Here is a 22405-nt window from a genome sequence, read left to right as displayed (position 1 = left end):
TCATGAAATGTGTAATGGAATTTAGACTTCTCACAGGGTAAAATGGCTGTGGTGTATATACCCTGTTTTACCTCATCTTAATTTTTATGATTTAACTTCATGATGTAGGTTGCGCTTTAGATTTTAAGGAGTCTCCTATTTTATGTTTTTCAGTGAATATCACCTCTGCCAGGCAATTAACTGGATGCAGTCGCTTCAGCCATATTTTCCCTTCATCTGCTTACCAGCACATTAAGATGCATAAGAGAATTCTGGGGCACTTGTCATCTGTCTACTGTGTAGCATTTGACCGAAGTGGGAGAAGAATTTTTACAGTGAGTTTAAAATTTATGATACTAAAGCATAATAGAGATTTACAACAATTAAAGGTAGGCTTCATGGCACTGAATTATACTTGTAAGCAATTCATCCTTCTTAGACACATGAATGCAGGAAAAGATGAATAGAAATTGAAAGTCTCTTTTCTCATTCTATTTAAATAATGAGTAAACTATAATGTCCTCTATGTTTTGGGAAATGTAATTAAAAACAATGAAATCTTAAGGCCTTATATACATAGAGATGGTTAATTTATGTGAAACAATTTTATCTACTCAGTTTCATTTCCTTTCATTTTAGCAAACATTTATTAAAATGCATTTTCCATTTGTCATTTAGTGTAGTTGGTGTCCATTCTGCTTAATTAAAATGATTACATCATTTATACAGTTGAATAATTGTACTACACAGTTAGTAGCCAAGATTAGTTATTGTGTATATCTTTCTTTTGTTTTAGTACTAATTATTTTTTAAATTGTTTTTTTAAGCTTTTATTTAAATTCCAGTTAGTTAACATACAATGTAATACTAGTTTTGGGTTCGACACTTCCATATAATACATGGCGTTCATCACCACAAGTGTTCTCCTTAATTCCCATTACCTATTTTACCTATTCCCCCAACTGGCCTTCCCTCTATTAATCATCAGTTTGTTCTCCATAGTTGAGTCTTTTTCCTGTTTTGCCTCCCTCTCTCTTTTTTACCCTTTGCTCATCTGTTCTGTTTCTTAAATTCCACGTATGAGTGAAATCATATGGTATTTGTCTTTCTCTGACTTCTATCACTTAGCATTTTATTAACCAGATCATATTGTGTGTTTTTGAGTACAAAATTGTAGCACGCTAATATTTCTAAGAAAGGGTTTAGTGCCATTGCTTTAGTACTAAGTTAACATAGAAGTGTAGTTAGTGGCATAATTTTCTTTTTAAATTTCTATGATACAGTAAATGAAGTAGTTTGCATTTGAGAAATTATGACTCCTTGGAGTTCATTAAAGACTCTTCCATTGACATTTCATAACTGCAAATGCATCGTTTAAGTATTTGGATGTTGATGATCATGATGAGAGTGACAATTGCCATCTTTTTATAAACATAATTACTAAATAGCTTATTTACCACATTAGAATTGATTTTAGTATTTTTAAAGCTCTTTTGAAATCCTCAATAGGAAGTGCAACATAATATTTTCAGCAGAGATTGTTAACAAAGACTCATATTTACTAAGAAATGCATGTAGACTGGGGCGCCTGGGTGGCTCAGTTGGTTAAGCGTCCGACTTTGACTCAGGTCACGATCTCGCGGTTTGTGAGTTTGAGCCCCGCGTCGGGCTCTGGGCTGATGGCTCAGAGCCTGGAGCCTGCTTAAGATTCTGTGTCTCCCTCTCTCTCTGCCCCTCCCCCGTTCATGCTCTGTCTCTCTCTGTCTCAAAAATAAATAAATTAAAAAAAAAAAGAAATGCATGTAGACTTAAATTTTTAAGTATCTATAGAAAAAAATATTCAATTATGATAAAAGGCCATCAGGTATAAGGAAAGAAATAATGCAGATACATTTAATGCCAAATCACTTAAAAGTGAGTTAAAAATATTTTGAGTTGTTAAGATTGGTAGTTTTGAGGAGTTCTTCACAAATGCCATTGTCAGTTTGGACAGTGCTTTGTCATTGCCATCATTTGGACATCAGTTCTATTTCTTACTGGATCCGTATTATATGGACAAAGAGATTAGAAAGTGAAGGCTCAGAAGTAATTTAATAAAAATCCTGCCTTTGTCATTTGGCTTTTTTTTCTGGGGTGGGGGATTGCAAATTTTCGCTACATTGTAAATCTTCTGTCCTTTTGTATTACTATAGGGTTCAGATGACTGTTTGGTGAAAATTTGGGCAACAGATGATGGACGTCTCCTTGCTACACTTCGAGGGCACTCTGCTGAAATTTCTGACATGGCTGTTAACTATGAAAACACTCTTATTGCTGCAGGCAGCTGTGATAAGGTTGTAAGGGTGTGGTGTCTTCGAACTTGTGCACCAGTTGCAGTCCTTCAGGGACATTCAGCTTCTATTACTTCCATACAGGTAAGAAAAATGAAAAGATATCTCTAACATATATAATGAGGGTGGGAATTCTCTCAGTTTTTGTTATATTGTGTGGATATTTATAAAGAATGGCAACAGAAAAATATTGATCTCTAAGAGCTTTGTCCCTACTCTGCTCTGGTATTTTTTTAAAGTTCCTGTTTTATATAAATTTATTCCCTTCAGAGATAATTAAAACCTCATTGAAAAGATTTTTCTTTTTTTTTTTTTTTTATATATGAAGTTTATTGACAAATTGGTTTCCATACAACACCCAGTGCTCATCCCAAAAGGTGCCCTCCTCAATACCCATCACCCACCCGCCCCTCCCTCCCACCCCCCATCAACCCTCAGTTTGTTCTCAGTTTTCAACAGTCTCTTATGCTTTGGCTCTCTCCCACTCTAACGTCCTTTTTTTTTTTTTTTTTTTTCCTTCCCCTCCCCCATGGGTTCCTGTTAAGTTTCTCAGGATCCACATAAGAGTGAAACCATATGGTATCTGTCTTTCTCTGTATGGCTTATTTCACTTAGCATCACACTCTCCAGTTCCATCCACGTTGCTACAAAAGGCCATATTTCATTTTTTCTCATTGCCACGTAGTATTCCATTGTGTATATAAACCACAATTTCTTTATCCATTCATCAGTTGATGGACATTTAGGCTCTTTCCATAATTTGGCTATTGTTGAGAGTGCTGCTATGAACATTGGGGTACAAGTGCCCCTATGCATCAGTACTCCTGTATCCCTTGGGTAAATTCCTAGCAGTGCTATTGCTGGGTCATAGGGTAGGTCTATTTTCAATTTTCTGAGGAACCTCCACACTGCTTTCCAGAGCGGCTGCACCAATTTGCATTCCCACCAACAGTGCAAGAGGGTTCCCGTTTCTCCACATCCTCGCCAGCATCTATAGTCTCCTGATTTGTTCATTTTGGCCACTCTGACTGGCGTGAGGTGATACCTGAGTGTGGTTTTGATTTGTATTTCCCTGATAAGGAGCGACGCTGAACATCTTTTCATGTGCCTGTTGGCCATCTGGATGTCTTCTTTAGAGAAGTGTCTATTCATGTTTTCTGCCCATTTCTTCACTGGGTTATTTGTTTTTCGGGTGTGGAGTTTGGTGAGCTCTTTATAGATTTTGGATACTAGCCCTTTGTCTGATATGTCATTTGCAAATATCTTTTCCCATTCCGTTGGTTGCCTTTTAGTTTTGTTGGTTGTTTCCTTTGCTGTGCAGAAGCTTTTTATCTTCATAAGGTCCCAGTAATTCACTTTTGCTTTTAATTCCCTTGCCTTTGGGGATGTGTCGAGTAAGAGATTGCTACGGCTGAGGTCAGAGAGGTCTTTTCCTGCTTTCTCCACTAAGGTTTTGATGGTTTCCTGTCTCACATTTAGGTCCTTTATCCATTTTGAGTTTATTTTTGTAAATGGTGTGAGAAAGTGGTCTAGTTTCAACCTTCTGCATGTTGCAGTCCAGTTCTCCCAGCACCATTTGTTAAAGAGGCTGTCTTTTTTCCATTGGATGTTCTTTCCTGCTTTGTCAAAGATGAGTTGGCCATACATTTGTGGGTCTAGTTCTGGGGTTTCTATTCTATTCCATTGGTCTGTGTGTCTGTTTTTGTGCCAATACCATGCTGTCTTGATGATGACAGCTTTGTAGTAGAGGCTGAAGTCTGGGATTGTGATGCCTCCTGCTTTGGTCTTCTTCTTCAAAATTCCTTTGGCTATTCGGGGCCTTTTGTGGTTCCATATGAATTTTAGGATTGCTTGTTCTAATTTCGAGAAGAATGCTGGTGCAATTTTGATTGGGATTGCATTGAATGTGTAGATAGCTTTGGGTAGTATTGACATTTTGACAATATTTATTTTTCCAATCCATGAGCAGGGAATGTCTTTCCATTTCTTTAAATCTTCTTCAATTCCCTTCATAAGCTTTCTATAGTTTTCAGCATACAGATCCTTTACATCTTTGGTTAGATTTATTCCTAGGTATTTTATGCTTCTTGGTGCAATTGTGAATGGGATCAGTTTCTTTATTTGTCTTTCTGTTGCTTCATTGTTAGTGTATAAGAATGCAACTGATTTCTGTCCATTGATTTTGTATCCTGCAACTTTGCTGAATTCATGTATCAGTTCTAGCAGACTTTTGGTGGAGTCTGTCGGGTTTTCCATGTATAATATCATGTCATCTGCAAAAAGCGAAAGCTTGACTTCATCTTTGCCAATTTTGATGCCTTTGATTTCCTTTTGTTGTCTGATTGCTGATGCTAGAACTTCCAGCACTATGTTAAACAACAACGGTGAGAGTGGGCATCCCTGTCGTGTTCCTGATCTCAGGGAAAAAGCTGTCAGTTTTTCCCCGTTGAGGATGATGTTAGCTGTGGGCTTTTCATAAATGGCTTTTAGGATCTTTAAGTATGTTCCTTCTATCCCGACTTTCTCAAGGGTTTTTATTAAGAAAGGGTGCTGGATTTTGTCAAAGGCCTTTTCTGCATCGATTGACAGGATCATATGGTTCTTCTCTTTTTTTTTGTTAATGTGATGTATCACGTTGATTGATTTGCGAATGTTGAACCAGCCCTGCAGCCCAGGAATGAATCCCACTTGATCATGGTGAATCATTCTTTTTATATGCTGTTGAATTCGATTTGCTAGTATCTTATTGAGAATTTTTGCATCCATATTCATCAGGGATATTGGCCTGTAGTTCTCTTTTTTTACTGGGTCTCTGTCTGGTTTAGGAATCAAAGGAATACTGGCTTCATAGAATGAGTCTGGAAGTTTTCCTTCCCTTTCTATTTCTTGGAATAGCTTGAGAAGGATAGGTATTATCTCTGCTTTAAACGTCTGGTAGAACTCCCCTGGGAAGCCATCTGGTCCTGGACTCTTATTTGTTGGGAGATTTTTGATAACCGATTCAATTTCTTCGCTGGTTATGGGTCTGTTCAAGCTTTCTATTTGCTCCTGATTGAGTTTTGGAAGAGTGTGGGTGTTCAGGAATTTGTTCATTTCTTCCAGGTTGTCCAATTTGTTGGCATATAATTTTTCATAGTATTCCCTGATAATTGTTTGTATCTCTGAGGGATTGGTTGTAATAATTCCATTTTCATTCATGATTTTATCTATTTGGGTCATCTCCCTTTTCTTTTTGAGAAGCCTGGCTAGAGGTTTGTCAATTTTGTTTATTTTTTCAAAAAACCAACTCTTGGTTTCGTTGATCTGCTCTACAGTTTTTTTAGATTCTATATTGTTTATTTCTGCTCTGATCTTTATTACTTCTCTTCTTCTGCTGGGTTTAGGCTGCCTTTGCTGTTCTGCTTCTATTTCCTTTAGGTGTGCTGTTAGATTTTGTATTTGGGATTTTTCTTGTTTCTTGAGCTAGGCCTGGATTGCAGTGTATTTTCCTCTCAGGACTGCCTTCGCTGCGTCCCAAAGCGTTTGGATTGTTGTCTTTTCATTTTCGTTTGTTTCCATATATTTTTTGATTTCTTGTCTAATTGCCTGGTTGACCCACTCATTCGTTAGTAGGGTGTTCTTTAACCTCCATGCTTTTGGAGGTTTTCCAGACTTTTTCCTGTGGTTGATTTCAAGCTTCATAGCATTGTGGTCTGAAAGTATGCATGGTATAATTTCAATTCTTGTAAACTTATGAAGGGCTGTTTTGTGACCCAGTATATGATCTATCTTGGAGAATGTTCCATGTGCACTCGAGAAGAAAGTATATTCTGTTGCTTTGGGAGGCAGAGTTCTAAATATATCTGTCAAGTCCATCTGATCCAGTGTCTCATTCAGGGCCCTTGTTTCTTTATTGACCGTGTGTCTAGATGATCTATCCATTTCTGTAAGTGGGGTGTTAAAGTCCCCAGCAATTACCACATTCTTATCAATAAGGTTGCTTCTGTTTATGAGTAATTGTTTTATATATTTGGGGGCTCCGGTATTCGGCGCATAGACATTTATAATTGTTAGCTCTTCCTGATGGATAGACCCTGTAACTATTATATAATGTCCTTCTTCATCTCTTGTTACAGCCTTTAATTTAAAGTCTAGTTTGTCTGATATAAGTATGGCTACTCCAGCTTTCTTTTGGCTTCCAGTAGCATGATAAATAGTTCTCCATCCCCTCACTCTGAATCTAAAGGTGTCCTCAGGTCTAAAATGAGTCTCTTGTAGACAGCAAATAGATGGGTCTTGTTTTTTTATCCATTCTGATACCCTATGTCTTTTGGTTGGCGCATTTAATCCATTTACATTCAGTGTGATTATAGAAAGATACTGGTTTAGAGTCATTGTGATGTCTGTATGTTTTATGCTTGTAGTGATGTGTCTGGTACTTTGTCTCACAGGGTCCCCCTTAGGATCTCTTGTAGGGCTGGTTTAGTGGTGACAAATTCCTTCAGTTTTTGTTTGTTTGGGAAGACCTTTATCTCTCCTTCTACTCTAAATGACAGACTTGCTGGATAAAGGATTCTCGGCTGCATATTTTTGCTGTCTAGCACCCTGAAAATCTCGTGCCAATTCCTTCTGGCCTGCCAAGTTTCAAAAGAGAGATCAGTCACGAGTCTTATAGGTCTCCCTTTATATGTGAGGGCACGTTTACCCCTTGCTGCTTTCAGAACTTTCTCTTTATCCTTGTATTTTGCCAGTTTCACTATGATATGTCGTGCATAAGATCGATTCAAGTTACGTCTGAAGGGAGTTCTCTGTGCCTCTTGGATTTCAATGCCTTTTTCCTTCCCCAGTTCAGGGAAGTTCTCAGCTATAATTTCTTCAAGTACCCCTTCAGCACCTTTCCCTCTCTCTTCCTCCTCTGGGATACCAATTATGCGTATATTATTTCTTTTTAGTGTATCACTTAGTTCTCTAATTTTCCCCTCATACTCCTGGATTTTTTTATCTCTCTTTTTCTCAGCTTCCTCTTTTTCCATAACTTTATCTTCTAGTTCACCTATTCTCTCCTCTGCCTCTTCCATCCGAGCCGTGGTGGTTTGCATTTTGTTTTGCATTTCCTTTAAAGCGTTTTTCAGCTCCTCGTGACTGTTCCTTAGTCCCTTGGTCTCTGTAGCAAGAGATTCTCTGCTGTCCTGTATGCTGTTTTCCAGCCCAGCGATTAATTTTATGACTATTATTCTCAATTCACTTTCTGTTATATTATTTAAATCCTTTTTGATCAGCTCATTAGCTGTTGTTATTTCCTGGAGATTCTTCTGAGGGGAAATTCTTCCGCTTGGTCATTTTGGATAGTCCCTGGTGTGGTGAGGGCCTGCAGGGCACTTCCCCTGTGCTGTGGTGTATAACTGGAGTTGGTGGGCGGGGCCGCAGTCCGACCTGATGTCTGCCCCCAGCCCACCGCTGGGGCCACAGTCAGACTGGTGTGTGCCTTCTCTTCCCCTCTCCTAGGGGCGGGATTCACTGTGGGGTGGCGTGGCCCGTCTGGGCTACTTGCACACTGCCAGGCTTGTGATGCTGGGGATCTGGCGTATTAGCTGGGGTGGGAAGGCAAGGTGCACGGCGGCAGGGGGGGCAGGCTTAGCTCGCTTCTCCTTAGGTGATCCACTTCAGGAGGGGCCCTGTGGCAGCCGGAGGGAGTCAGATCGCTGCCGGAGGTTTGGCTCCGCAGAAGCACAGAGTTGGGTGTTCGCGCTGAGGGAGCAATTTCCCTGGCCGGAACCGGTTCCCTTTGGGATTTTGGCTGGGGGATGGGCGGGGGAGATGGCGCTGGCTAGCGCCTTTGTTCCCCGCCAAACTGAGCTCTGTCGTCCGGGGGCTCCGCAGCTCACCCTCCCTTTGTCCTCCAGCCTTCCCGCTTTCCGAGCAGAGCTGTTAACTTATGACCTCCCAGACGCTAAGTCGCGCTTGCTGTCGGAACACAGTCCGTCAGGCCCCTCCGCTTTTGCAAGCCGGACTCGGGGGCTCTGCTTGGCTGGCGAGCCGCCCCTCCGCCCCGGCTCCCTCCCGCCAGTCCGTGGAGCTCGCACTGCCTCGCCGCCCTTCCTACCCTCTTCCGTGGGCCTCTCGTCTGCGCTTGGGTCTGGTGACTCCGTTCTGCTAATCCTCTGGCGGTTTTCTGGGTTATTTAGGCAGGTGTAGGTGGAATCTAAGTGATCAGCAGGACACGCGGTGAGCCCAGTGTCCTCCTACGCCGCCATCTTCCCCGATCTCCTGAAAAGATTTTTCAAATGCAGTGTAAAACATCTTATTTATCTTACTAGTATTTGTGAAGAAGGGAGAAGACTTATAAATGCCATAAGGAAGCAACACTAATACCTGTTAGGTTGTAAACAGGTTCTAACTTGAATATTGGAATACTTTGTGTTAATATTTAATGCAAGATGTTTGTCAGTCGGATTGTGTGTGTGTGTGTGTTTGTGTGTGTGTGTGTGGTTTGATGTTAAAGAATTTTTATTCTTAGTTACAGTGATTTCTTATTTTAACTTGATATTTGACATAAAATACATTGACTTCCTTTAAATTCTTATTCATAGAGCGTTTTTACTAAATGTTGGTAGTGAAAGTCCTGGATAGCCCCAAAAAGACTTTTTTTAAGAAAAGTAAGCTGAATTTGTCCTCTTCTTTGTGTTGAAAGCAAAATAGAGGAATCCCTCTGAAACTGTGTTTTACACTTTGGTCAAGGAGACCATTTTGTGGATGAGATAATTACTCCGATTTACTTTTCCTTGTTCTTGAGTCACTAAAAAGTATGTCAGTCAATTTTTGTGTGTTATTTAAATAAAATATCACCTGTTTATGAGGAGCTAGCAAGAATTAGGTTTAATATATATTGGATTTTAAAAATTGTATATCAAACTTTTAATCAGTTGAAATTATTTTATGTCTCCTGTTTTAGGAGTTTATTAGTTACTTGTGTTCCTACCATCGTATCTGCCAGATTATTTCTGGAATTCAGAAATACTCTCATATAACGAAAAAAAAAATGGCCACTGATATTGAAAAATGTTTATGATACTCTCCTTGGCTTCCTCATAGGTTGATTTTCTAATTTCTATCTTACTTTGTTTACATGTAGGAGCTCCCTAAAGATTGATAGATCTCTATCACATTCTTTCCTTTAGTGATCTCATTAAGTCTCGTAGTTTTGGATTTCATCTGTAGGCTGATGATTTTCAAACTTATATTTTCATCTTGGGACCTTTCTCTTAGTTCCATACTTGTATATTCAGCTACCCATTTTGTATCATCACATGAATTTCATGAATCTCAAACTCAGCATACTCAAAATTGAACTTCTATTTTCCTTTCTTAAATCTGCTTTTCCTAAAACTTTTTTCAACTAAACAAATGGCTATTTTATCCTTCCAATTGCTCAGAGTAGTCATCCCTGACTTTTTTTTGGTCTCTTTTATATCTCATATCTAACTTGTTAGCATATAATTTTGGCTCTACCCTCAGAATAAATCCAGAATCTGACAAATTATCATGATCTTTATCATTTCTATTACGTTTCAAATAGTTATCATCTATGACCCAGATTATTGAAGCACATTTCCAACTGATCTTCCTGCTTCTTCCCTTCCCTGTTTCTTGCCCCAGTCTAACCTCTGCCATAGCAGGCTGTGTGATTTTCAAATGGAAGTTAAATCACGTCACTGGTACTCAGAACCCTCAGTAGTTCCAAACTCAGTGTTAAAGTTGAAGTCTTTACAATTACCCACATTGTAAGGCCTACATTCTCAGCCCCTTGCTCTCTTTGACCTCATCTTCTACTAGTTTTCTGTTCTCATTCTGCTTTAGCTGCTGCTATGCACTCTGCTTTGTTAGACCACTCTGCCTCCAAATCTGCCTTTGCTCTCTTTCATGTCTCTGGAACGGAATGCTCTTCCTTAGATAGTCACATGGCTTATTCCTTCACTTTCTTCGCACTTTGTGTGTAAATTTCTCTTTCTCAGGGACTTTCTCTAACCACTTTACCACTCTAAATTGTAAATTGTTCCCTGAACCGGCACTCTTTATCTCCCCTTAATTTTATTTTTTTCCATAGTAATCAGTACCATTTAGTGTGAATTCTATATACTATACTTACTCTTTGCTAATTGACTGTCTCCATTAACATCATGGTGTATTTTCCTTTCAGATTTTTTTTAAACAAAACAGATATAAAATGATATGATGTTAATAGAGGTTGCCTCTGGGTGGTGGGATTATTTTTTAAAAAAATTATGTCTTTATTTTATTTTGAAAGACAGACAGAATGCAAGCAGGGGGAGGGGCAGAGAAAGGGAGACTCAGAATCCGAAGCAGGCTCCAGGCTCTGAGCTGTCAGCACAGAGCCCAGTGCGGGGCTCAAACTCGGACTGTGTGATCATGACCTGAGCTGAAGTCAGACGCTTAACCGACTGAGCCACCCAGGTGCCCCTGGGTGGTGGGATTATAAGTAGCTTTTATTGTTTCTCTATATTTACTAAATTTACTTTAATAATGATGTATTAATTTATATTCAGAAGTGTACATATCTTATTTGTATAATCTCTAACATGATTTATTATTTAAAAACAATCCAATTAGGGAACATTAATACGCCAGATCCACCTTTGTGATTGATGAATGTATTTAAATATAATGGTGATAATAAAAGTTTTAGTGTTTTTTTCAAACTTAATAAAATTATACTCTTTTATATTTACTTGTCTTATTTGCGTGTATCAGAGATCAGCAAATTCATGGATCTGATAGTAAATATTTTAGGTTTTGCAGACCGTATGGTCTCTGTCACACCTACTTAACTCTGCAGGCCAAAAGCAGCTATGGCCAGTGTAAGGTGACTTTGTCCAATAAAGCTTTATTTACAGTCACAGGCAGCAAGTTGGATTTGGCATGTGTGTTGTAATTTGCAGACTCCTGCTGTAATTGTGAATTAAGTTTTCAATTGCAAGCTTCTTTATCTCAGAAAGGAAAATATAGGCATGATACCTGAGTACTGGTTCTTTACTGTATATCAACTGTTAATGGATAACATTAATTGATAATCTTTGTTTGATTTAAATTCTCTAGTCTTGGTAGAAGTTCTGTGTTTCCTGTCAAGAAAACTAGATAAATGAATTCTAATATCTATAATGATCATTTTCTTTAGATTTGAGGTCAAAATTTATTCAAATCCTTAATATTCATCTTAGTGGTGTTGATTTGTCTGTATTTGGGATTTTAAAAAAAAAATTTTTAACGTTTATTTATTTTTGAGACAGAGAGAGACAGAGCATGAACGGGGGAGGAAGGTCAGAGAGAGAGGGAGACACAGAATCAGAAGCAGGCTCCAGGCTCTGAGCCATCATCAGCCCAGAGCCCGACGCGGGGCTCGAACTCACGGACCGTGAGATCGTGACCTGAGCTGAAGTCGGACGCTTAACCGACTGAGCCACCCAGGCGCCCCTGTATTTGGGATTTTTAAAACTCATGGCATGCAGAGACCCTGGTTTGATTTCCAACTTTTTTCTGTATCTCAGGCATCAGGAGCCCAGTGGCTCTTCCCTTATCTGATTCTCTTCTGAGGATGTGTAAAATACTGAGAGTCAGAGCCTGAGAATCCTTCATGATAAGGCCATCCATGGTTCATCTAGGGTAGTAGTTGTCCTTTAAATTGGCAACTTAAGTATATTTTTTAATCTATTTTGTCTACAATGATACAGATATTTGACCTATTTTACATTTTCTATGAAAAGAAATGAAAATGATTTAAATTTTAAAAGGACAACATTTATATCATACATTATTGCAGTTGGAGTTTAAAATAAAATGATAAGACCAAAATATTTAGATACAACTTCCTAATCATTGATTTTAGATTGATTTCTGATGCCGTATTCATATGAACTATAAAAATTCCATAATTTTTTGCTATATAAGTATATACTTAGTAGACTTATAATGGCTTACTAGTAATCACCTTGTAATATTTTTCTCCATTAAAAGTAATGAAATAATCTTAAACTGTGATGTTCAGTAATTTTAAAATAATTGTTTATTTATTTTTTAAAATTTTATTTTTTTAAAGTAATCTCTACATTCAATATGGAGCTTGAACTTGCCCTGAGATCAAGAGTTGCATGCTCTACTGACTGAAGCATCCAGGCACCCCTAAAAATAATTGTTTTTAAGCTAATATATTTTATCCTAAATTTGATGACTTTTTTCTACTATTTCTTGATATTGTAAATTTTTGCAAGGTATTCATTAATCTAGGAAATTTAAATAACTGATATCTTGAATGTGAAATTCTTAATTGAATTTATTTAAGGTATATCTATTAAAGTGATTTTTAGAAGATGCTGTGTTTAAAATAAGTTTGAACATGAAAGCTTTCTATTTGAATTAGAATTTTCTTTTTAGTTTTGTCCATCAACTAAAGGCACAACCAGATACCTCACTTCTACTGGTGCTGATGGAACAATCTGTTTCTGGCAATGGCATGTAAAAACAATGAAGTTTAGGTAAGTTTAGAATTGGGTTAGGAGTTTTGTGCAAAATCAAGCATGTCTCGTTTTCTTTGTTATCTTGAGACGTTCTTAATAGTTGATGTATTTAAGTATGTAAGTCTATGTGTGCATGTGTGTATATATACACATCTGTACCTACTTCAATTAGATGTTACAGATTCTAGAATAGAATTTTTATGAAACCAATGTTGGAGAGACTATTTAACTTATACACAAAATTTTTGCAGAGTGTTTGTTTCATTTATTACTCTGATAAGATGACTTTGAACTTCTCTTTGTGGTAGTAAGTTACTTGGCAATTTCTTTGCAAAGCTATGATAATAATTCTGGTATCTTAAAGTATATTTGAAGTTTAAATGCATTTTTAACCTGAATGATGGGAATAGAACTTATTGACTACTTCAGTGTGTGTTTTATAATATTGATGTTAAATCTGTAGATATCCACCAGTGTGCAAAGATTCTTGCATGTTAAATGAACATGATGGAAAATAAAAATATCTTCCTTTTCTCTTAGAGATCGCCCAGTGAAATTTACTGAGAGATCTAGACCTGGAGTTCAGATATCTTGTTCATCTTTCAGTTCTGGTATGTGTAAAAATTCAAAGTTTTGAGTACCCAAAATATTAAATAATCCAGTTGTAAAAGATATATTTTTCAATTTTGTGGAGAGAAAAATGTATGTTTGTTAATGGAAACATAATTAAAAATGTGAACCATATGATACTATAGAGGGACGTTTGTGGCCTTTGAATTAACACATGTAATAGCTTTGGAGTGTTTTTATTATTTGCTTATATGTTTTTATATAATTCAGAATTTAGTTGGTAAAAAGTATACCCCTGCTACACACACAGTTCAACACTAAAATCCTGCCCTGACATTTCAGAAAAATGTACTGTGGCTCCATATAGAAGACACTTCTGCAGTATATAAACAGTGCTTTTCTATTACTATGCTAGTTCACCTTTTCTTTTACTGTGGTAAAATATAACATAAACTTTACTATTTTAATAACCATTTTTAAGTGTACGGTTTTGTGGCATTGAGTATATTCACTTTGTTTTGGATGCACTACCACCATCCGTCTCTAGAATTTATTCATCATCCCAAAAGTGGTTGAGTTTTTACATTCCACCTCTATAGCCCTGTAAAGACAATTGTAGCTATAGGTCATTTTATAAACAATTTTGGAGCATTATGTTTTCACATAAAATATAAAGAAATGAGTTCCTCAAGGCCCTGATATTTAATGTTTATTATTCAAGGGCCTGTATTTAGTGTATAGTTGGTGGACTTTTGTTGGGTGAGTGGTATGTATAGTTGTCCTTTAAATACTTCCCTTATTTCTCTTGAATTATACTTATTTTTCTCTGAGATATCGTTAATGGTGAGAAGATAACGGATTTCTTGAAGCCCTCTTACTAATATCAGGAGCATATAATTGAGAAGGCAATTGGAAGGTTTTTAAAGTTCCTTGGTACAATGTTTGCTTGTTTGTTTTTTAATCCTCCAGGTGGTATGTTCATTACAACAGGTAGCACTGACCATGTGATTAGAATATATTATTTGGGTTCTGAGATCCCTGAGAAAATTGCTGAATTAGAATCACATACGGTAAGAACAAAATGAAAAACTTAAATATGTTGCTTTCTTATGTAACACCTGTGGAAAATTGATTTTATTCTTTCCTAATTTGTACCTTAATTTAATATACAGGTGCTAAAATCTGTATGGTAAGACATCTCTGTAATAATGAAGATAAGTGTGAAATTCTGGATTTAGTATGGCCCCAGTATTTAAAATGAGTTCTGGGGGCGCCTGGGTGGCGCAGTCGGTTAAGCGTCCGACTTCAGCCAGGTCACGATCTCGCGGTCGGTGAGTTCGAGCCCTGCGTCAGGCTCTGGGCTGATGGCTCAGAGCCTGGAGCCTGTTTCCGATTCTGTGTCTCCTTCTCTCTCTGCCCCTCCCCCGTTCATGCTCTGTCTCTCTCTGTCCCAAAAATAAATAAACGTTGAAAAAAAAAATTAAAAAAAAAAACGCAAAAACTATAAAAAAAAAAAATAAATAAAATGAGTTCTGTTTGACTATATAGGAAAAGAAAAACATATTATAGTAATAGTTTATGAAAATCTTCTTTTATCCTGCTGTATTTAGTTAATTGTATAAGCTATTTGTTACTTTAAAATCTACATACTTGTTAAAAGACATATTGAAAGATGGTGGCATAGAGGGATCCTGAAATCACCTCCTCCAATGAACACAACAAAACTACAGCTGTAATGGGACAGTTCCCTCTGAAAAGGACCTGAAATCTAGCTAAACAGTGCCTCTACAACAAAAGATAAAAGGCCCACATCAAGATGGGTAGGAGGGGTAGAGACGTGTTCTTGCAAAAAGCCCCACCCCAGGGCAGAAATCCACAGTTGGGACTGATCTCATAATATGGAGCTTATTCTTGAGGGGACTGATCTCATAATATGGAGCTTATTCTTGAGGAGCAAGGTGTCTGTGTCCCACATCAGGCAATCCAACCCTTGGGACCTGCACTGGAGAAATGAGCCCCCAAAGCATCTAGCCTTGAAAACCAGTGGGGCTTACTTCTAGGAGAACTGTAGGGAATGAAAAATCCACCCCTAAAGGCTCTTATACAGATTCACTAGCCCTGGGACCCAGCTCAAAAGCAACAGTTTGCAAGGCACCTAGACCCTATGTGAAGGAGACTCATTTGCTAATCTTAAAGCATCTGCTGGAGAGGCAAGAACCTGTTGGGACTCTCTCCTGGCATAGAGGTGGGTACCATTTTTGAATTCTCCTGCCTTGTTGGTCCTGGTGCAGATGGATGCCATTGCTGAACCCCTCCTTTATGTCTTTAAGTCTACTAGCTTCAATGGGAGCACCTTGCCCATGCACACTGCAGCTGTGGCCTATCCCACCACAGCCAGGTAGGCTGAGTACCCCACCCCATACCACATTCAAAACCTGCCTGGACAGGGATGTGCAGCCCACACAGGAGATACCCCCTTGAGCACCTGGCTCTTGTGGCCCCGGGGGGTATTGCATTTTTAGACCTCATGTTTTTTTCATTTTCTAAAGTGTATTTATTTATTTTGAGAAAGAGAACAAGCACAAGTGGGGAAGGGGCAGAGAGAGAGGGAAAGAGAATCCCAAGCAGGCTCCATGTTGTCAGCACAGAGCCTGATGCAGGGCTTGATCTCACAAACTGTGAGATTACGACCTGAGCTAAAGATCAAGAGTCAGAGGCTTAAGTGAGCTACCCAGGCACCCCTGTACTCCATGGGTTTGAAGCAATTAGAGACAGTGTTTGGGAGTTAGCATTCCCAGGGCACTGTACAAACAGAAGACTGAAACTCACCCGCAGTCTTGATGTGAAAAAGGCCTATTTTCTTGTCCTGGGGCATGTCATACAACCAGAGGCTGCAGAAGAGCTCTCAGGGAACATGAGTAGGAATTTACCATATTAGTGCCCTCACTTGGCCCCATCATAGCTCGCTGTTACCTCACAGAAAGGAGATTATACGCACGTCTAAAGCTATGGTTTTTGCAACTTTACCTAGGGGACACCTCTGGAACTGGTGTGGAAGTCAGCAGTGTTTACGATTATGGACTCAAAGACTATTATTTGCATATCTTAAAAGATACTGCCTGACAATCTGGCTTACAATTAGCCTGAAACTAGGCACTGTCTGAGATCCCTCCCTTTGGAACAATGACAGGTCTTGGCATACCCTCAACAACTGGGACCTTTGAAGAACAAATTGTGCTACTTATAGATAACCAAAAGCCAGGGTATGGTTGAATTGGTAAGGTTTATTTCCAATGCAAGGTCATACTATACAATTTCATTTATATGTGGAACCTAAAAAATTAAAAAGCAGAAAGAGACCCATAGATAGAAAAAAATTTGTGATTGCCAGAGGGGAGGGAAGTGAGATAATTGGCAAAATGGGTGAAGGGGAGTGGGAGATACAGGTTTCTAGTTATGGAATGAATAAATCATGGGGGTAAAAAGTACAGCATAGGGAATATAGTCAATCATATTGTAATAATATTGTATGGTGACAGATGGTAGCAACACTTGTGGTGAACATAGTATAATGCATAAACCTGTCAAATCACTATGTTGTACACCTGAAATTAATACACAATAGTGTGTCAACTATAATAAAAAATTTTAAAAGGAGGAGAGGTAGCTATCTTATGTGATACATAGAAACAAACATGGAGTCAGGCAAATTGAGGAGACAACGTATATGTTCAGATGCAAGAACAAGAGAAGACATTAGAAAAATCCCTTAATGAAATGGATATAAGTAATCTACCTGATGAAGAATTCAAAGTAATGGTCATAAATATGCTCAACAAACTCAGGAGAAGAATGGATGAACACAGTGAAAACTTCAACAAAGAGATATTAAACCATAAAGAAAGTAGCAAAGAGAAGTCACAAAGCTGAAGAATACAATAGCTGAAGTGGTAAATATGCTAAGAGGTTCAACAACAGACTAGACAAAATAGAATGGATGAGTGACCTGCAAGACAGGGTACCAGAAATAACTGAGAACAGTGAAAGGAAAAGAAAATTCAAAAAATTAAGATAGTTTAAGGGACATAGGAGACTATGAGAATAAAATATGCATTATAGGGGGTCCTAAAAGGTCAGACAGAAATAAAAGGGTAGAAAACTTATTTTAAGAAATAATGGCTGAAAATTTTCCTAATCTAAGGAAGGAAACAGACAATCAGTTCCAGGAAGCCCACAGAGTTCCAAGTAAGAAAAAGCATTCAAATTAAAATGTTAAAAGTTAAAGAGAATCTTAAAAGAAGCAAGAGGAAAACAACTTGTTGCATATAAGGGAACCCCCATAAGACCATCAGTGGATTTTTCAACAAAAACATTGTAGGGCAGAAGTGAGTGGGGTGGTATATTCAAGATACTGAAAGGGGAAAAAAACATCTAACCAATAATTCTGTACCTGGTAACGTTATTAAGAATTAAAGGGGAGATAAAGAGTTTTCCAGGCAAGCAAAAACTAAACCAATAAACCAGCCTCATAAGAAATATGAAAGAGAATTTCAGCTGAAAAGAAAAGGAATTAACTAGTAATGAGAAATCACGTGAAAGTAAAATATGACACTGATAAAGGCATATATATATATATTAAAGGTAGGGGATTAACTACCTATAAAGCTAATAGGAAGATTAAAAGAAAAAATTAGTAAAATTAATTATATAATAATTAGTATAGGGATGCACAAAACAAGTTATTTATTAAATGCTTATCTTTTTTTAAAAAAAAAGTTTATCCATTTATTTTGAGAGAAAAAGAGAGCACATGGCCACAAGTAGGGGAGGGGCAGAGACAGTGGGAGAGAGAGAATCCCAGTTAAGCTTCATGCTGTCAGCACAGAGCCCGATGTGGGGCTCATATCTCACAAACCACAAGATCATGACCTGAGCTGTAATCAACAGTCAGACGTTTAACCAGCTGAGCTACCCAAGCACCCCAAGATTTATTTATTTTTTAATTAAGTTTTTTTTAAGGTTTAAATTTCAGTTACTTAACAAAGTGTTACATTACTTCAGCTGTACAATATAGTGATTCAACAATTCCATACATCACCCAGTGATCATCACAAGTATACTCCTTAATCCCCATTACCTATTTAATCCATCCCCCCAAAACCCATCTGGTAACCATCTGTTTGTTCTGTGTAAGTAAGAGTCTGTTTCTTGATTTGTCTCTCTCTCTTTTTTCCCTTTGCTTTCTTTTTTTTGCTTACTAAATTTCAAAGATGAGTGAAATCATATGGTATTTGTCTTTCTCTGACTGACTTATTTCACTTAGCATTATACTCTATAGCTCCATTCATATTGTTGCAGCATTATACTCTCTAGCTTCATTCATGTCATTGCAAATAGCAAGATTTCATTTTTTTATAACTGAATAATATTCCATTGTATATATATATGCCCCTTCTTATTTATCCATTCATTAATTTATGGACATGTGGGCTGCTTCCATATCTTGGCTATTGTCAAAACTGCTGCCATGAACATGAGTTCATGTAACCCTTTGAATGAGTGTTTTTGTATTCTTTGGGTAATTACCCAGTAGTGCAATTGGATCATAGGAGAGTTCTATTTTTAAAGTTTTGTAAAGTTTATTTATTTTGAGAAAGAGAGCAGGAGAGGGGGAGAGAGAAGATCCCAAACAGGCTCTGAGCTGTCAGCATGGAGCCAGACATGGGATTCAAACTCAAAAACCTTGAGAGCTGACCTGAACTGAAACTGGCTGAGCCGCCCAGGTGCCCCTATTGTTAAGGTTATGAGGAATCTCCATATTGTTCCCCACAGTAGCTGCACCAGTTTGCATCCCCACCAACAGTGTAAGAGTGTTCCTTTTTCTCCACATCCTTGCCAATTCTTTTTTTTTTTTTAATTTATTTTTGGGACAGAGAGAGACAGAGCATGAACGGGGGAGGGGCAGAGAGAGAGGGAGACACAGAATCGGAAGCAGGCTCCAGGCCCTGAGCCATCAGCCCAGAGCCTGATGCGGGGCTCGAACCCACGGACCGCGAGATCGTGACCTGGCTGAAGTCGGACGCTCAACCGACTGCGCCACCCAGGCGCCCCACCAATTCTTGACGTTTCTTGTGTTGTTGGTTTTAGCCATTAGAACAGGTGTGAGATGATATCTCGTTGTAGTTTTAATATGCATTTGCCTAATGGTAAATGATGATGAACATGTTTTCATGTGTCTGTGGGCAATCTGTATGTCTTCTTTGGAAAATGTCTTCTTTGGCAAAAATGTCTGTTGATGCCTTGTGCTCATTTATTAACTGGAATATTTGTTTTTTTGGGGTGTTGAGTTTTATAAGTTCCTTATGTATTTTGGATACTAAACTTTTATCAGAGATGTCATTTGCAAATATCTTCTCCCATTTCATAGGTTCCCTTTTAGTTTTGTTGATGGTTTCCTTCACTGTGCAGAAGCTTTTTATTTTATGGAGTCCCAATAGTTTGTTTTGCTTTTGTTTCCCTTGCCTCAGGAGACATACAAGAAGGTGGTTGCCATGGCCAGTGTCAAAAAGAGGTTAATGGCTGTGTAATCCTCTAGGATTTTTAAGGTTTTAAGTCTCACATTTAGGTCTTTAATCCATTTTGAATTTATTTTTGTGTATGATGTAAGAAAATGGTATAGTTTCTTCCTTTTACAGTTTCTTCTTTTGCATATTACCATCCAGTTTTACCAACTCCATTTGTTTTACAGACTGTCTTTTTCCTGTTGGATACTTTCCTGCTTTTAAAAGATTAATTCACCATATACTTGTGGGTTTATTTCTGGGTTTTACATTCTGTTCATTGTTCTATACGTCCATTTTTGTGCCAGTACCATACTGTTTTGATCACTGTAGTGTTTTTTATTATTTTGTTGTTTTTTTAATTTTATATAAAATTTATTGTCAAATTGGTTTCCATACACCACCCAGTGCTCATCCCAACAGGTGCCCTCCTCAATGCCCATCACCCACTTTCCTCTTCCCCACCCCCCATCAACCCTCAGTAGCACTCAGTATTTAAGAGTCTCTTATGGTTTGTCTCCTTCTCTCTCTGTAACTTCCCCCCCCTTACCCTCCCCGCTGGTCTTCGGTTAAGTTTCTCAGGATCCAACTATGAGTGAAAATGTATGGTATCTGTCTTTCTCTGTATGACTTATTTCACTTAGCATAATACTCTCCAGTTCCATCCACATTGGTATAAAAGGCCATATTTCATTCTTTCACATTGCCAAGTAGTATTCCATTGTACATATAAACCACAACTTCTTTATCCATTCATCAGTTGGTGGACATGTAGGCTCTTTACATAATTTGGCTATTGTTGAAAGTGCTGCTATAAACATTGGGATACAAGTGCCCCTATGCATCAGCACTCCTGTAGCCCTTGGGTAAATTCTTAGCAGTGCTATTGCTGGGTCATAGGGTAGATCTATTTTTAATTTTTTGAGGAACCTCCACACTGTTTTCCAGAGCGGCTGCACCAGTTTGCGTTCCCACCAACAGTGTAAGAGGGTTCCCATTTCTCCACATCCTCTCCAGCATCTATAGTCTCCTGATTTGTTCATTTTGGCCACTCTGACTGGCGTGAGGTGATATCTGAGTGTGGTTTTCATTTGTATTTCCCTGATGAGGAGTGACGTTGAGCATCTTTTCATGTGCCTGTTGGCCATCTTGATGTCTTCTTTAGAGAAGTGTCTATTCATGTCTTCTGCCCATTTCTTCACAGAATTATTTGTTTTTCGGGTGTGGAGTTTGGTGAGTTCTTTATAGATTTTGGATACTAGCCCTTTGTCTGATGTGTCATTTGCAAATACATTTTCCCATTTCATCGGTTGCGTTTTAGTTTTGTTGAATGTTTCCTTTGCAATACAGAAGGTTTTTACCTTGATGAGATCCCAATAGTTCATTTTTGGTTTTAATTCCCTTGCCTTTGGAGATGTGTCAAGTAAGAAATTGCTGCGGCTGTGGTCAGAGAGGTTTTTTCCTGCTTTCTCTTTTAGGGTTTTGATGGTTTTCTGTCTCACATTCAGGTCCTTCATCCATTTTGACTTTATTTTTGTGAATGATGTAAGAAAGTGGTCTGGATTCATTCTTCTGAATGTTGTTGTCCAGTTCTCCCAGCACCATTTGTTAAAGAGACTGTCTTTTTTCCATTGGATATTCCTTCCTGCTTTGTCAAAGACTAGTTGACCATACTTTCGTGGTTCCAATTCTGGAGTCTCTATTCTATTCCATTGGTGTATGTGTCTGTTTTTGTGCAATTGCCATACTGCCTTATTGATTACAGCTTTGTAGTAGAGGCTAAAGGCTGGATTTGTGATGCCTCCCACTTTGGTCTTCTTCTTCAATATTACTTTGGCTATTCAGGGCATTTTGTGGTTCCATACAAATTTTAGATTGCTTGTTCTAGCTTCGAGGAGAATGCTGGTGCAATTTTGACTGGGATTGCATTGAATGTGTAGATTGCTTTGGATAATGTTGACATTTTAACAATATATATTCTTCCAATCCATGAGCATGGAATGTTTTTCCATTTCTTTGTGTCTTCAATTTCCTTCAAAAGCTTTCTATAGTTTTCAGCATACAGACCTTTTACATCTTTGGTTAGGTTGATTCCTAGGTATTTTATGATGCTTGGTGCAATTGTGAATGGGATCAGTTTCTTATTTGTCTTTCTGTTGCTTCATTATTAGTGTATAAGAATGCAACTGATTTCTGTACATTAATTTTGTATCCTGCGACTTTGCTGAATTCATGTATCAGTGCTTGCAGACTTTTGGTGGAATCTATCGGGTTTTCCACGTATAATATCATGTCATCTGCAAAAAGTGAAAGCTTAACTTCGTCTTTGCCAATTTTGATGCCTTTGATTTTCTTTTGTTGTCTGATTGCTGATGCTAGCACTTCCAACACTATGTTAAACAACAGTGGTGAGAGAGGACATCCCTGTAATGTTCCTGATCTCATGGGGAAGCTCTCA

General features: G+C 38.1%; 1 protein-coding gene across 3 annotated transcripts in view; it reads left to right on the top strand.

Moving 5' to 3' along the window:
- BRWD3 (bromodomain and WD repeat domain containing 3) overlaps window positions 1–22405 on the top strand; it is a 250993-nt gene that overhangs the window by 68966 nt on the left and 159622 nt on the right. For all 3 annotated transcript variants that reach the window (XM_047076281.1, XM_047076280.1, XM_047076279.1), the window contains exons 7-11: window positions 154–314; window positions 2172–2393; window positions 12735–12835; window positions 13358–13428; window positions 14357–14457. In XM_047076281.1, coding sequence (XP_046932237.1) covers window positions 154–314; window positions 2172–2393; window positions 12735–12835; window positions 13358–13428; window positions 14357–14457 — 656 coding nt within the window. The remainder of the gene's footprint in view (window positions 1–153; window positions 315–2171; window positions 2394–12734; window positions 12836–13357; window positions 13429–14356; window positions 14458–22405) is intronic.

The sequence above is a fragment of the Lynx rufus genome, unplaced genomic scaffold (genome assembly GCF_022079265.1).
Source record: "Lynx rufus isolate CCGP_SWC_20201006 ecotype Redwood Valley unplaced genomic scaffold, mLynRuf1.p SCAF_14, whole genome shotgun sequence".
In the NCBI taxonomy this organism is placed as follows: domain Eukaryota; kingdom Metazoa; phylum Chordata; class Mammalia; order Carnivora; family Felidae; genus Lynx; species Lynx rufus.
Note: the sequence above shows the minus strand (reverse complement) of the source record. Positions and strands in the feature narration are given on the sequence as shown.